General features: G+C 43.3%; 1 protein-coding gene across 1 annotated transcript; it reads left to right on the top strand.

The window, feature by feature from the left end:
• Window positions 1-7,622: 7,622 nt before the first annotated feature.
• On the top strand, window positions 7,623-8,887 carry LOC123049373 (copper transporter 6-like). The gene has a single exon (XM_044472302.1). The coding sequence runs from the start codon at window positions 8,167-8,169 to the stop codon at window positions 8,692-8,694; it is 528 nt and encodes a 175-aa protein (XP_044328237.1). The 5' UTR covers window positions 7,623-8,166; the 3' UTR covers window positions 8,695-8,887.
• The last annotated feature ends 4,605 nt before the right edge of the window (window positions 8,888-13,492 follow it).

Consider the following 13,492-nt stretch of genomic DNA (forward strand, 5'->3'; position numbering starts at 1 on the left):
TAGATGATTGCATGTTTAGGTGTGGTGGCATGCTTGCATGTTGAGATAAATAATTTAGTGGGGATGAATCTCTTAGGTATACTAGAGGATTCCTTGCGTGTTGCAGCAGAAAATTTAACAATGATTCGAAGACAGATGATTTGTTTGTTAAGTTAAGATATTTATTTGAGTGACATATTTCAAAGCAAAAGAGTCAACATTGATGCATCTTCTAAATTCTAATATCATGAAAGTGAAATTGCAACATGCATCTATATCTCATTTAGGGGCTTTGAAGAATATTACATTGTGACTTCAAGTGAGGAGGGCAGTTGTTTTGAAGCAGGATACAATGTTACTTACAGTAAGTTAGAGAACAATACGGTATTCACCTAAGGATCATTAATGAAAGAAAGATAGGCGTATTAGAAGATTCATATAAAAGACAATCTAATCTAAATCACGCAAAGCAAATGAATGCCAGTTTTCAAAAAATTAGGGCATATAAAATATAGTTGTATGATAAAGGCTCTAGTAAAAATCTGAATGTATAGCACATGTGACCAACACTTGTAGAGAATAATTGCACATAGAAAGGAGCTTTATTATATGTCAAAAGCCCAAAAAATATGGAATTTGACACCCTTGTCTTCTAATATCATATACCAGCATGAAGTAGGTTAGGCCGAGAAAGGTTAGAGGAAACAACACAATTATGAGCCAGCAAATAGAGTAAACATAATTGCTATAAGAAGTAAGAACATGTGACTTGTTGCACATCCAAAATTAGAAAGTTGAGAAATAGAAATGGGTTAGTATATTTTTAGAGATACCTTGGTCTATCTAGTTTCTTTTGTAAGGCAGTGACATCGGCATCCTACAATCATTTAATGGAGAACTAAACATATGTTAGTGACGATAAATTTGTCTTTCTTAGTGGGAATGAGGATGAGGTTACCAAACTAAATACAATAGGGGGAGGATAAGCACAATATAACATCAAAAAACTGAACTAAAAATAATTTCTTAAAAAATGAAAGCAGAAAACCAGTAAGCGACAATATAATTAAGAAGGGCATGATAAAATAACATGACTGAAGTTGTTGAAACTGTACTGTAAGGAAAAGATGAAATGCTTCTAAGGAAAAATGGGTCGCAATTGATTAGATCTTAGTATCTTAACCTGGAGAAACAGTCGTATATGCACGCGAATATATTATTTTATAATATGGAATATGGATAAACAACAAACCAAATTTAGGGCGGTTGTGGGAATTGCCAGTCCTACAATTTTTTAAGCCCGCATTTGTCATATGCATGAGATTGCATTGGTTCCCTAGTGAAGCATCGCATAAAGAAATTTTCCCATGTGTTTAGGTTAGGAGTATTAAGCATGGGTAGATATAATATTCAAGCCCAGACTACCAAATCATCCTAAAAAGTATGATAATGATGTTCAAAACTAAACACAGATTGCAATAAAATAACCAAACTTTGTAGAGGAAATAATATTTGTCATTACAATCATATCTACACTACTTTGAAATAATTAGGGGAAAATAAATCGAATTTGAATGGAGAAAATATGGGGTAGAGAGAAGAGCTAAGGATGAGATCCACGTAGGAGATAAAATCCATGAACTCCAATTATGCAGGTGTAGTGATGCATCTTGTGGTTGATGGCCCTGATCATGTACAAGAAATCCATGAACTCCAATTCCGTAGGTGTAGTGAGCCATCTTGTGGTTGACGGCCTAGATCCTGTATAGGAGGTCGATCGACAAACTCTGATTCCGTAGGTGAGGTGATTCATCTTGCGGCTGGCGGTGTCAATCTTGTACATGATGTGGGCAATAGTGTCCTGACTGGCCCTAGGAACTCCATAAAAAAGGCAATGAGGTGAGGAGCTGGGATCAGAAGCCCAAAGAATGCCTTGATGATCTCATATAGATGTATAGGGACACAGGGAGGGGCGTTAGGGATATCATCATGTGGGATAGAAAATGGATGGTTGAAGAAGGATAGTGTAGATCATGGAGGAGATACGGTGGAGAAGATGAAGTGGGGAAGGAAGTGAATCGCCAGAAAACATGGAAAAGGCTGCACCTGCTGGCCGTCCACGACTACCTCGGGGAAAATATGATTTTTCTTTTCGTGAGAGACAACTGATAGAGAGGTTGAGATTGAGTGTTGACATGTCATGCATGTTAAAATTAGACTCATGTGAACGTTGATGTGGCATGAAGCTGATGTGGGCAGTGTGCATGGTTAGAGAACAAGTAGTAGTGGGGATCAACTTTTTAAGAATATTCTAAGATATTGTTAGTGTTTCACCCCAGTAAGGGAGCATAGTTGTGTTTCCCCAGGAAGCATAGCTTAGTTCACATTGGAAGCACAAGTTACTACCATAGTTAAAAAACAAATCGGTAAAGTTGTCGGTTCATGTTTTTATTGGTCAGGCCGCCGGTTCACCATTCTCTGCTACAAAAAACCAGAATATTTAAGGTGAATTTTTTACATTTTTTACATCACATCAAATGAATACAGATAATATTGGATGTACATTAAATAATCACAAATGTTACTACTAGACTAATTGGTTATTGGGCCTTTAGCATGCCTTGCCTCTAGGCTAGGTGTTTGATTCCTTTTTAATCCACCTTTTTTAGCATTTTTCTGATTTATTTGCTACAAGACCGACACGCCTTTAAAATCAGTCAAGGTGTCAGTTCCCGGGTTTTTTGGTCAGACCGCCTTCCCGGTTTCCAAAACTACTGATGACATATTGCGCCATTGGCGTAGAGATCAGCTGCAGTCTGGAATTTAAGCGAACTATTTAAAGGATTTTTTTCCTCAACTATCTGCAAATAATTATGTTCGTATTGTGTTGGTATTTCCATACTCTAGAGAGGACGAAATATCAACCACAGAGGAAGATAACTTGGGCGATTGGCTAGCCTTAGTCTTGTCTTGTGAGAAGGATGTCTTGACCTCGGACATGCCATCAATAACGCCAAAGGTGGGAAATTGAAAAAGATTAGTCCTTCCCAATGAAGGTTTGAGATGTATTGGTTGATTGAGGACAAGTGGCGGGTGATGTGTCGCTAACTTATTTATAAGTTTTGTATGTTTCATGCTCTTTTATCCATCATTTTTTTCAAAATTCTGAAGTTTATTTGGACTAACATATTAATAAAGTGTCCAGTGTCATTCTTTGTTTGCTAGTGTTTGTGTTGTTAGGAAAAATACGTATTTAAAATTTCAGGAAAATACAGAAAAAATACGAGAAGTTTTAAGTCATTAGGGGCTCCCTAGGCATAACCAGCCAGCTAGTGGGCCCATGGGCACTTGGGCACCATATGTAGGCGCCTCGAGCCTGAGCATGCCTAGGCACCCTAGGGCTCCTCCCATTGGTGACCTCTGGTGTCTGATGGCTTATATATACCCTAAATACACGCACAAATTTTTATACCGCCGCAACTTCTTGTTCCGAGGCAATCTTTGTTTTTAGCCTTGATCCGACACTCTAACGGAGGGAGGAATCCCTATCTTTGACCCCTACATCAACCATTGCCACTCCCATGGTGATGTGGGAGTGGTCCCCCTTCGAGGCTGAAGATATGTGGTATTAGTTATGTGTCATGTACCTCTCTTTCTTGATCATATGAACTACCACCATGCTTATGATCTAGAGCATTGATGATTAGTTGAATTGTATGGTGTAAATCTTATGGTGAGTATCTTCATGGACTCAACCTTGTTCATGCTATGTTCTCAAACTTTAGGAGTTAATGAGATTACATGATGCATATCTAGTATAACTTCTTGAGACACCTGCGACACATTGGGGTGACTCAATAAATTAAGGTTAGAATGAAAGATCATTTGCTGTTATCATAGTATACTCTTTTGGGTTGCCTGTTGTGACATTGGGGGTGGCTAAAAATAAGATTAAAAAGACAACTTTGAGGTGGCTGACAATTTGTGCATCTACGTTATCTTATCCGGAACCGATCCAATAAAAAGGAGCTCTGTGAGGTTACATCATGAATTTAATGAAGTTCTCATGTTGAGAGTTGACACTAGTGAATCTATGCACCCTAGGCCTAGTTTTCAACCATTGCAACCTCGTTTTCAGTAACGTTTACTTCTTGTTACCTTGCTGTTTTTATTATTAGAAAAATATATAATATTTGCATTAGCCAAATTATCTATCTACCATCCATTCTATCAATCTTTTCGACAAACTAGTGCGCCTATACAATTTACAATTGTATTAGGTGTTTTGGGAATATAAGAGACTACTTGTATCTTATTGCAGAGTTGCTTGAGAGGATAATACATTCATCCTACACCTCCCACGGATTGATAGATCTTATTAATTAGATCATCCACTTAAGTAAAATTTAGGGTAAAAATGTTATGTGAAATTTTAGTAAGATGTCCTATCACTTTATTTTTGTTTTGTGCTTCATTTATCTCGTTGTTTCTTCTAAAGGCTCATTCATTTTACATGATTCTCAAATCATAGGCATATGGAAGGTAGAGGGTTGGGATGTCATGTTCACTCTTTTTTCTCGAATACGCACAAAAAATATAAGGCTAAGATAGCCTCCACCTCGAGGTGTTATCGAAATACAAACACAAACACCTCCAGCATTTTCACGCCTAGTCTCTTCCGACTACTCTCTTTTCTTCGAAAAGGGGTGAATTTTATTGACTCAAAATGGAGCATCTTGAGGATACAAACACGATGAACACATAGCCGACATATGCATAGCTAGAATTCACACAAAGACACCAACACGCACAAACACACCGACAGCTAGTAAAGTCATATAAGACTGAAGCTATGTGTCAGTGAGGAAAAAGAGCCGCAAAGTAATCTGATCCACGATCTGTGATACGTCTCCAATGTATCTATAATTTTTTATTGTTCCATTCTATTATAGTATCAATGTTGGATGTTTTATATGCAATTATATGCTATTTTATATCATTTTGGGGACTAACCTATTAACCTAGTACCCAGTGCCAGTTGTTGTTTCCTGCTTGTTTTTTGTTTTCCAAAAAATCAGTATCAAACGGAATCCAAATGCTACGAAACTTTGTGACGTTTTTTTTGTGGACATAAGAGACATTGGAAGCTTCGGGAGGAGACCAGAGGATGTACGAGGAGACGACAAGGCAACCCGGCGCGCTCTGGGGGGCGCCTTGTTGCCTTGTGGGCCCCTTGAGTCTCCGTCTGACCTAATTCCACTTCTATACATTCTCAAATATTAGAAACCAACAGAGAGCCATCTGAAACACTTTTTCCACTGCCGCAAGCTTCTGTTCTTCTGTGATCCCATCTGGAGGTCTTTTTGGTACTCTGCCGGAGGGGGAATCGATCACGGAGGGCTTCTACATCATCCTTGCTGCCTTTCGATGATGTGTGAGTAGTTTACCACAGACCTACGGGTCCATAGCTAGTAGCTAGATGGCTTCTTCTCTCTCTTTGATCTTCAATACTATGTTCTCCTCGATGTTCTTGGAGTTCTATCCGATGCAATCTTCTTTTGTGGTGTGTTTGTTGGGATCCGATGAATTGTGGGTTTATGATCTGAATACTCATGAGAAGTAACTGAGTCTTTTCTAAACTTTATTATGCATAATTTTTATAGCTTTGTATTTCTCTCCGATCTATCCATTTGGTTTGGCCAACTAGATTGATTTATCTTCAATGGGAGAGGTGCTTTGTGATGGGTTCAATCTTGCCGTGCTCTATCCCAGTGACAGAAAGGGACAAGAGACGTATTTGTATTGTTGCCATTAAGGGTAAAACGATGGGGTTAACTCATATTAGTTGAGTTTACTTTATCTACATCATGTCATCTTGCTTAAGGCGTTAATCTGTTTTTATTAACTTAATACCCTAGATGCATGCTGGATGGGTGGAGTAATAGTAGTAGATGCAGGCAGGAGTCGGTCTGCTTGTCTCGGATGTGATGCCTATATACATGATCATTCCCTTGGATATCGTCATAACTATGCACTTTTCTATCAATTGCCCAACAGTAATTTGTTCACCCGCCGTATGCTATGTGTTCGAGAGAGAAGCCTCTAGTGAAAACTATGGCCCCCGGGTCTATTTCAATCATATATAAAAACCAACAATATCCTTGCTGCAATTTTTTTTTGCAATTTATTTATCTACCACTACGAGATTTGATCTTTGCAATTAACGAGTTCAATGGGATTGACAACCCTCTTGCGCGCGTTGGGTGCAAGTATTTGCTTTTGTGTGTGCACGTGTTGTTCACGAAGCTTTGCGTGATTCTCCTATTGGTTTGATTAACATTGCTTCTCACAGAGGAAAGTACTTATCTCTACTGTACTGCATCTCCCCTCTTCTTTGGGGAAAATCCCAACGCAGCTCACAGGTAGCAATTTGCAAACTGCAACAATGACCATATCGACACCAACCATCTCATGACACCACGAACAACGAGGTTCTTCAATAGCAACACATTCAGAAAGGGAACGACTCGCTCAAGCGCTGCTGTCGGTGGATCCAAGCACAACCGGTAGAATCTAGGTTTTCACCCTAAAGAATCAGTCTGTAGGCGCGGTCATTGAAGCTCCATGGCCACCACGTCAATGGCCTTCGTGGCGACCCAGGCGACCAAGGCAACAACCACGGGCGCGGTGTGGTGTGGCAAGTCCGCCCCGGCCGCAACCCTGCCTCCTAGCGGCTCTTTAAAGCAAACAAAATTTATACTCCAACCAGCTACAACCGAGTATATTTAGGGATCGAGAGGAGGCTGGAGTAAAAGTTATGCTCCTCTAAAGTTTTGAGGGATCGGTTAGGTGCAATTTAGAGAAGGAAAAACAAAATCTCACTCTTCTACTTCCTCTGTTTTAAAATATAAGCTTTTTTTATAGATTTTAATATGGACTACATTCAGATATATATATATATATATATATATATATATATATATATATATATATATATGTGTGTTTTAAAGTGTATTCCCTCCGTTTTTATTTACTCTGCATATTAGAGTTGACTGAAGTCAAATTTTGTAAAGTTTGACTAAATTTATAGAAAATAATATAAATATTTAGCATAACAAATCTATATGATGTGGAATTACATTCAACAACGAATCTAAGGGTATTGATTTGTTATTGTATATGTTAATATTTTTGTCTATAAACTTTGTCAAAGTTTGTAAAGCTTGATTTTGACCAAAACTAATATGCGGAGTAAATAAAAACGGAGGAAGTAGATTCACTCATTTTGCTTTGTGCGTATTTTACATTAAAATTTCTAAAAGAGCTCATATTATGTAGGAACGGGGGTAGCAATACATTATAAGAGATCGGTTAGAGATGCCTTTGGTGTCTCCTGATGCTAAGAATTCTTAAGAATTAGGTCAGTACTATAAACATGGAGTATGAACATGTCGTGACAGTGGCACACACAACAAGGAACAATAATATGCTGGTGTGGCATTCAAAATATTCGAAACGGACCTGAAACCTAGGGCATGCACTATAGCTCTGCAGACTGCAGTGTTTGTTGCTTGCACAGGAAAACCCATTAAATACTCCCTGGTGAGTAGATTGAGATTCCATCAGATGAGAGAGCTTCCAGAGTTGGATCGGTGTCACTACCTGCGCGCGTGACTGGCAGGTTGGGCATGCTTTTCTCACGCCAACCTAATGCGCACCCCAGCAAAACCACCGGACACCAGTAGGAAATTTTGGCAGACGGAAACCAAAACCACCGGTAGGAGTTGACAATACAGTAGCAGAACCTTAGCTCTACCAAACTATCCTCGCCGCCTCAGATCAGATGCTGGGCCAAGCCAATCTGTAGCGGCTACGGCGTACTACAAAACGGTCTCGATCGAGCGCGCGCGGCTGAGCAAACGACAAGCAACCTCGACGCTGCGGGGGGTGCCGGTCCCCTCCTCGGCTGTTCAGTGCAGTCACGAGACGGACGCTCAGAGCTCCGTGCTCCGCTGCTCCCACCGCTCTGCCCTGCGCTTCTCCTGATTTTAGTAAGTTTCCTCCACGCCACTGGTCACGTTATATCTGCGCTACATCCCGCTGCCCCCAGCGCCCCCCCCCCCCCCCCCCCCCCCCCCCCTCCCCTTGCTCTGCCCGCCTCGCCAGGAACCCAAGAAACATCCAGCAATGAGGGACATGAGTGGCGACGCCGGCGGCATGGGCGCGATGCCGATGCCGCCACCGCCGGCCGACCACGCGGCAACGAAGGCGGCGGCGCCGCACAAGATGATGGGGATGATGCACATGACCTTCTTCTGGGGCGACCGCGCGGTGGTCCTCTTCCCGGGCTGGCCGGGGGAGCGCGGCGCCGGGATGTACCTCCTCTGCCTCCTCTTCGTGCTCGCCCTCGCCGCGCTCACCGAGGCCCTCGCCCTGCTCTCGCGCCGCCTCGCCCGCCGCGGCGAGGACGGCGGCCCGGCCACGGCGGCATCTGCGGCGCTGCTGACGGCGGTGCACGCCGCCAGGATGGGGATGGCCTACCTGGTGATGCTGGCCGTCATGTCGTTCAACGTCGGCGTCCTCCTCGCGGCAGTCGCCGGCCACGCCGTGGGGTTCCTCTTCGCGCGGAGCAGAGTGCGCACCGGCGCGGCGCGCGGGAATGTCACATCCCCTGAGCTCTGTGGCGTCCCGCCGTCGCACGCGTCCAAGCCTTAGTCAGATTCCTGTGAAAATTGCTTCTGTGATCTTCTTGTACTAGCCCTGCCCTATCACTATGTCAGATCCAATGTGTACTGGTACCACTAAATCCTACTCCTACTCCACAAGTCCAGATACTTGCTGAAACATGTGTTTACATCTGTCTTATACAGGGCCTAACCAGCGACCAGTAGTGATCTCGTTTTACGAAGGTGTCTATTTTGTTTCTCTCAACTATTGTCCGTGTTTAGACTCCATCCCCAAATTCCCAAACCGATAAACTCTTCAAACTAAACTTCCGATGCTCACATACTTTAGTTTTCATTATGTCCACCAGGTAGGAGAAAGAGCTTCCGATGCTCACATACTTTTTTTTTTACAAAAAAGTTGATCTATCTATTATATATATTATCTATCTATTACTATATAATTGTACACTAAAACTAAGATTTATCAACGGTTAATATTTTAGTAGATGTGAAAGTAATAAACGCACGTAAAAAATAGCAAGTAATGAACGCAAAAAAAATTAACTCACGCAAAGCAACTCTGCATATTGGGCAAGGTTAGGGCATTTCCAACGGTGACCCGCAAATTTTCTCCAGCATCCGTCTGTGGACACGGTGCGGGAGGATGCCATCCAACCGTAGCCGCATACATCCGGCATTCCTCATATTTTTCTTAAAGTCCGCACGATCAAATAGCCGCATGCAAAGGGTACAAACGTTCAAATAGCCGCATGCAGCACTAGTTTAAATTTTAAAAAAAGTTCAAATATTACATTCCAACATTGTTGTCTCCTCAAATGTGGCTGGATTCTGGTCCGGAAGTTAGATAGGATCACCCATGTTCTCAAATTCTAGAGTTGCCGCAACATCGTCACCCTCATCCTCGACGATCATGTTGTGCATGATCAAACAACATGCCATCACCTCCCACAAGGTTTTCGGATCCAGGTCCACGAACAACTGCAAAACGGGCTTGCAGAACTCCAAATGCCCTCTCGACATCCTTTCTAGTTGCTTCTTGTTTTGGGCAAAGTGAGCCTTTTTCTGGCCAACTGGGTTTGAGATGGTGCTGACAAAGGTAACCCATGGAGGATAGCTGCCGTCAATCAGATAGTAGCCAATGTTGTACTCATGTCCATTAACAGTATAGTGGCAAGGAAGAGCTTTTCCTTCAGTTAGCCTCGCAAACAATGGCGGTCGTTGCAGCACATTGATGTTATTGTGAGACCCGGACATGCCAAAAAAAAGCGTGACAAATCCAAAGATCTTGTGATGCAACTGCTTTAAGAATGATGGTCGGCTTCTTAACATGACCTTGATGTTGCCCTTGTAAAGCCTTCCGGCAGTTTTTTCATTTCCAAGGCATGCAGTCAAGAGATCCAAGCAAACCTAGCCACCCTCTTGCTTCTGAGATTGCCAGGAGCCTCTCGGTGTCTGCCACAGTTGGTTCTCTTAGGTACTGAGGTCCTTACACCTCGATCACGGCAGTTGCAAACTTGACCATGGCATCTCCGCATGTGTTCTCAGACATCCGTAGGTACTCGTCCCACGAATCAGCGGTCGTGCCATATGCAAGCATCCGGAGTGCGGTCGTGCACTTTTAGTAACCAGAGAAGCCAACCATTCCCGCGGCGTCCTCCTTCAGGATGAAGTAGTCATCGTAGGACCGCGCGCCATGGTACAAACGATCGAATACAGTCTTGCGCATCCGAAAACACCGGTGAAAGTGGTGAGCAAATAGTGCATCGGGGGTAAAGTAGTCGGCCATCAGTGTCAAATGCCTGCTCGTCCCTGTTGCGGTTGAGCACTCGATGACTCTTAATTGAGCCCTTGAAATTGAGAGCATGCTCCTCTGCACGCTCCGCGTCTTCAAGGGCCAGCTGCATCATTGCCGTCTCAGCAGAGTACTCATCCGACGAGCCGTCGGACGACTCAACATACTTCTCTTATATGTACTCCAAATCGGAATCCAATGCTAGAAAGAAGAAGGGACAACTGTTTTCAACTCCGGCGATTCATCGAACAGTTGTCGGGCATGGTGAGAATAGCAGTAGCGGATGGTACCTGGTGGGGCGGTCGGAGGACAGGGGTTGAACGGAGACAGAGGAGAAGCGGGGTGGAGGCCTGCTGGAATGCTGGAGGTGACAGAGACTCAGATTTCCGGCAGGGGTGTGGCGTGGTGGCCGGGGTGGTGGAGCAGCAGCGACGGCAAGAGAGAAAGGAGGAAGGAGAGAAAATGGGGACGATGGATTCGCGGGGTTCGGGAAGGATTTTGGATGGGCCTAGGGTGTCGGAGTCCTATGTTTCGCGTGTCCAGACTCCTGCAAAGCTCCCCCATTTTTGTCTCCGTTTTGCGAGAGAGAAATCGCGTCCGGACCACCCCACGGACCGATACATGCCCGTGTTGGATTTCTCCCGCGGTCCGGACAGCGTTGTTCGGACGGATACAGACGGTTTACGGGTCCGTCTTGGATGGCTCCCGCGGTCCGGACAATGCTGTCCGGACGGATACGGACGAATTGGATTGCAGCACTGCTAGCCTCTTTGAGCTCCTCCTTTCTGCTGAACGGGATCCCTGCACGCACTATCACTCATCGTCGCCGAGGATTGAGACAGGGATCCCCTTGTCCCCCCTACTCTTTATCATTGCCATTGACCCCCCTCCAGCGCCTACTACAAGCCGCAACAGAGCAAGAGATGATTCAGCCACTGCCTGGCAGGGATATCAACCTATGGATCAGTCTATATGCAGATGACCTGGTCATTTTAGCAAACCCCGTGCAACAGGAGATTGAGGTCCTGATGGAGATCATCCAAAATTTCGGTATGGCGACGGGCCTCAAAATAAACTTTCAGAAATGAACAACTACACTCATCAGACGTGAGGAGATCAATATGCAGCAAGTTCTTCAGAGCTTTGGAGGTTACGTCACCAGTTTTCCAATGACCTATCTTGGGTTGCCGATCACCCTCACCAGGCTTCGGATGGAATCTTGAGGCAGTGGGCAACCTTAGGCAGGGGGTGCAAGATGAGATCAGATGGAATCTTGAGGGCAGCGGGCAATACACAACAACATCGGCTTATAGGGCTCGGTTCAATGGTTCCTGCAAGACGACCTTCAAAAGTGTGTTCTGGGACACCTCGGCTCCAGACAAGCTGAAAATTTTCACCTGGCTACTCCACCTCGACAGATTGTGGTGCAATGACGTGGCTGGCAGAACAACTACTTCTGTCAAGTGGGCATTAGGCAATTAGAATCCTCGGTACATCTGTTCTGCCATTGTGATTTTGCCAAACAAATCTGGGCCAAAGTTGTAACATGGTCGGGCTGTCAGGCACTTCACCCCTCTAGCTGGGATGGTCTGCACAAGTCTTTGGATATAGCAGAAAAAATGGTCATGGGTACCAAAGGACTGGACAGGAAGGGGATCAAGGCACTGATCATTATGGTACTATGGGAATTATGGATGGAAACGAAACCATTGCACTTTGAGAGGGAAGCTAGCAAAGAGAGAGGATGTAGTGGCCGCCATTTGTGTAAAAGTACAACTGTGGAGACATGCAGGAGCCCAATGCCTAGAGCTGCCCTTTGCAGAACCACCTGCCCTCTTTTTTGTGTTTTCTCACCATTTTATTCTCTTTTGATCTTAGGATCCTCGCCATGTATTTCTTTTCCATTGCTCCCTGCTTATGATCAATGCAAGCTAGCAACATGCTGGATCTTTCAAAAAAAAAAAAAACTCATCGCCGATTGATGCGTTTTCTCGAATTCAAAGCAACTCACCGATTCAACAGGCTCTTTGACGACTAAACAGCCAAAGGCATCAGGGTATTATATATTTTCTCTTTTTATAATCTGCGCATTATTTTAACTTCCTTAACATTGAACATATTTCTAGAAAATTACTTTTATCCTGAGATAATCACACGATACTAGTCCCTTCTTCAAGATACATTAGTCAAATAGTCAGATCCTAGTCTCAGAGAATTCATAGTCTCAGAACAAACAAAACGTATGGTCACTACTTACATAACATAATAATCATTCAACCATGATTTTACAAGATGATATTTATGATTAAACTCTTGGGTCTGACCCATGCTGCACTTTCTCAATAGCTCCTTTTTCAAGATGCCGAGACGATCGGACACACGAGATGGCCGACAGATCGAAGGCATGTCAACAAATCCAGCCACTTGCATGCCACTTGCATCCAATATACGCCCGCGACACCCAAACAATCGAAGGCGCAAAGAAACGTCCACCAAATTGAAGACACAACATCAACACCATCAACCTCAGGTAATATCCACATGCAATTCCTCACATGTGTGTCAGCATTTTGATCTCAGCTCAACCTTCCTTCTAATATTCTATGTCAAAACTCTTCTGATACTAAATTATAAACCATGTTTTTAATGCATCCTGACACTACCATGACACCTATTGAACAATTATTGATTTATAGTGCCATCATACCAGATAAATGTACTGTATGTGACACCTTATTAGTCTCTTCATCATATCTCCAAATGCACTTTCATGTCTGCAATGGCAAAACATTATTAAGTACTCCCTCTGTAACTTAATATAAGACGTTTTTTGATAGTGTCAAAAAAACGTCTCATTAAGTTATGGAGGGAGTACAATATAAATCATAGTACATGATACTATATTAAGAAAACTCTATACGTCACTGAGAAAATCACATTTGCAGAGATGACAGTCCAGCATACGTCAGCCCCAGCAGCTCATCATACAAAAAGAAAGGAAGAACAACCTCTAAACTCAAAGAGCACAAAGCGG

The sequence above is a fragment of the Triticum aestivum genome, chromosome 2D (genome assembly GCF_018294505.1).
Source record: "Triticum aestivum cultivar Chinese Spring chromosome 2D, IWGSC CS RefSeq v2.1, whole genome shotgun sequence".
Taxonomy (NCBI): Eukaryota; Viridiplantae; Streptophyta; class Magnoliopsida; order Poales; family Poaceae; genus Triticum; species Triticum aestivum.

Excerpts from the sequence above, each read along its gene's own strand:
- LOC123049373 (XM_044472302.1), top strand. The coding sequence starts at position 8,167 with ATGAGGGACATGAGTGGCGACGCCGGCGGCATGGGCGCGATGCCGATG.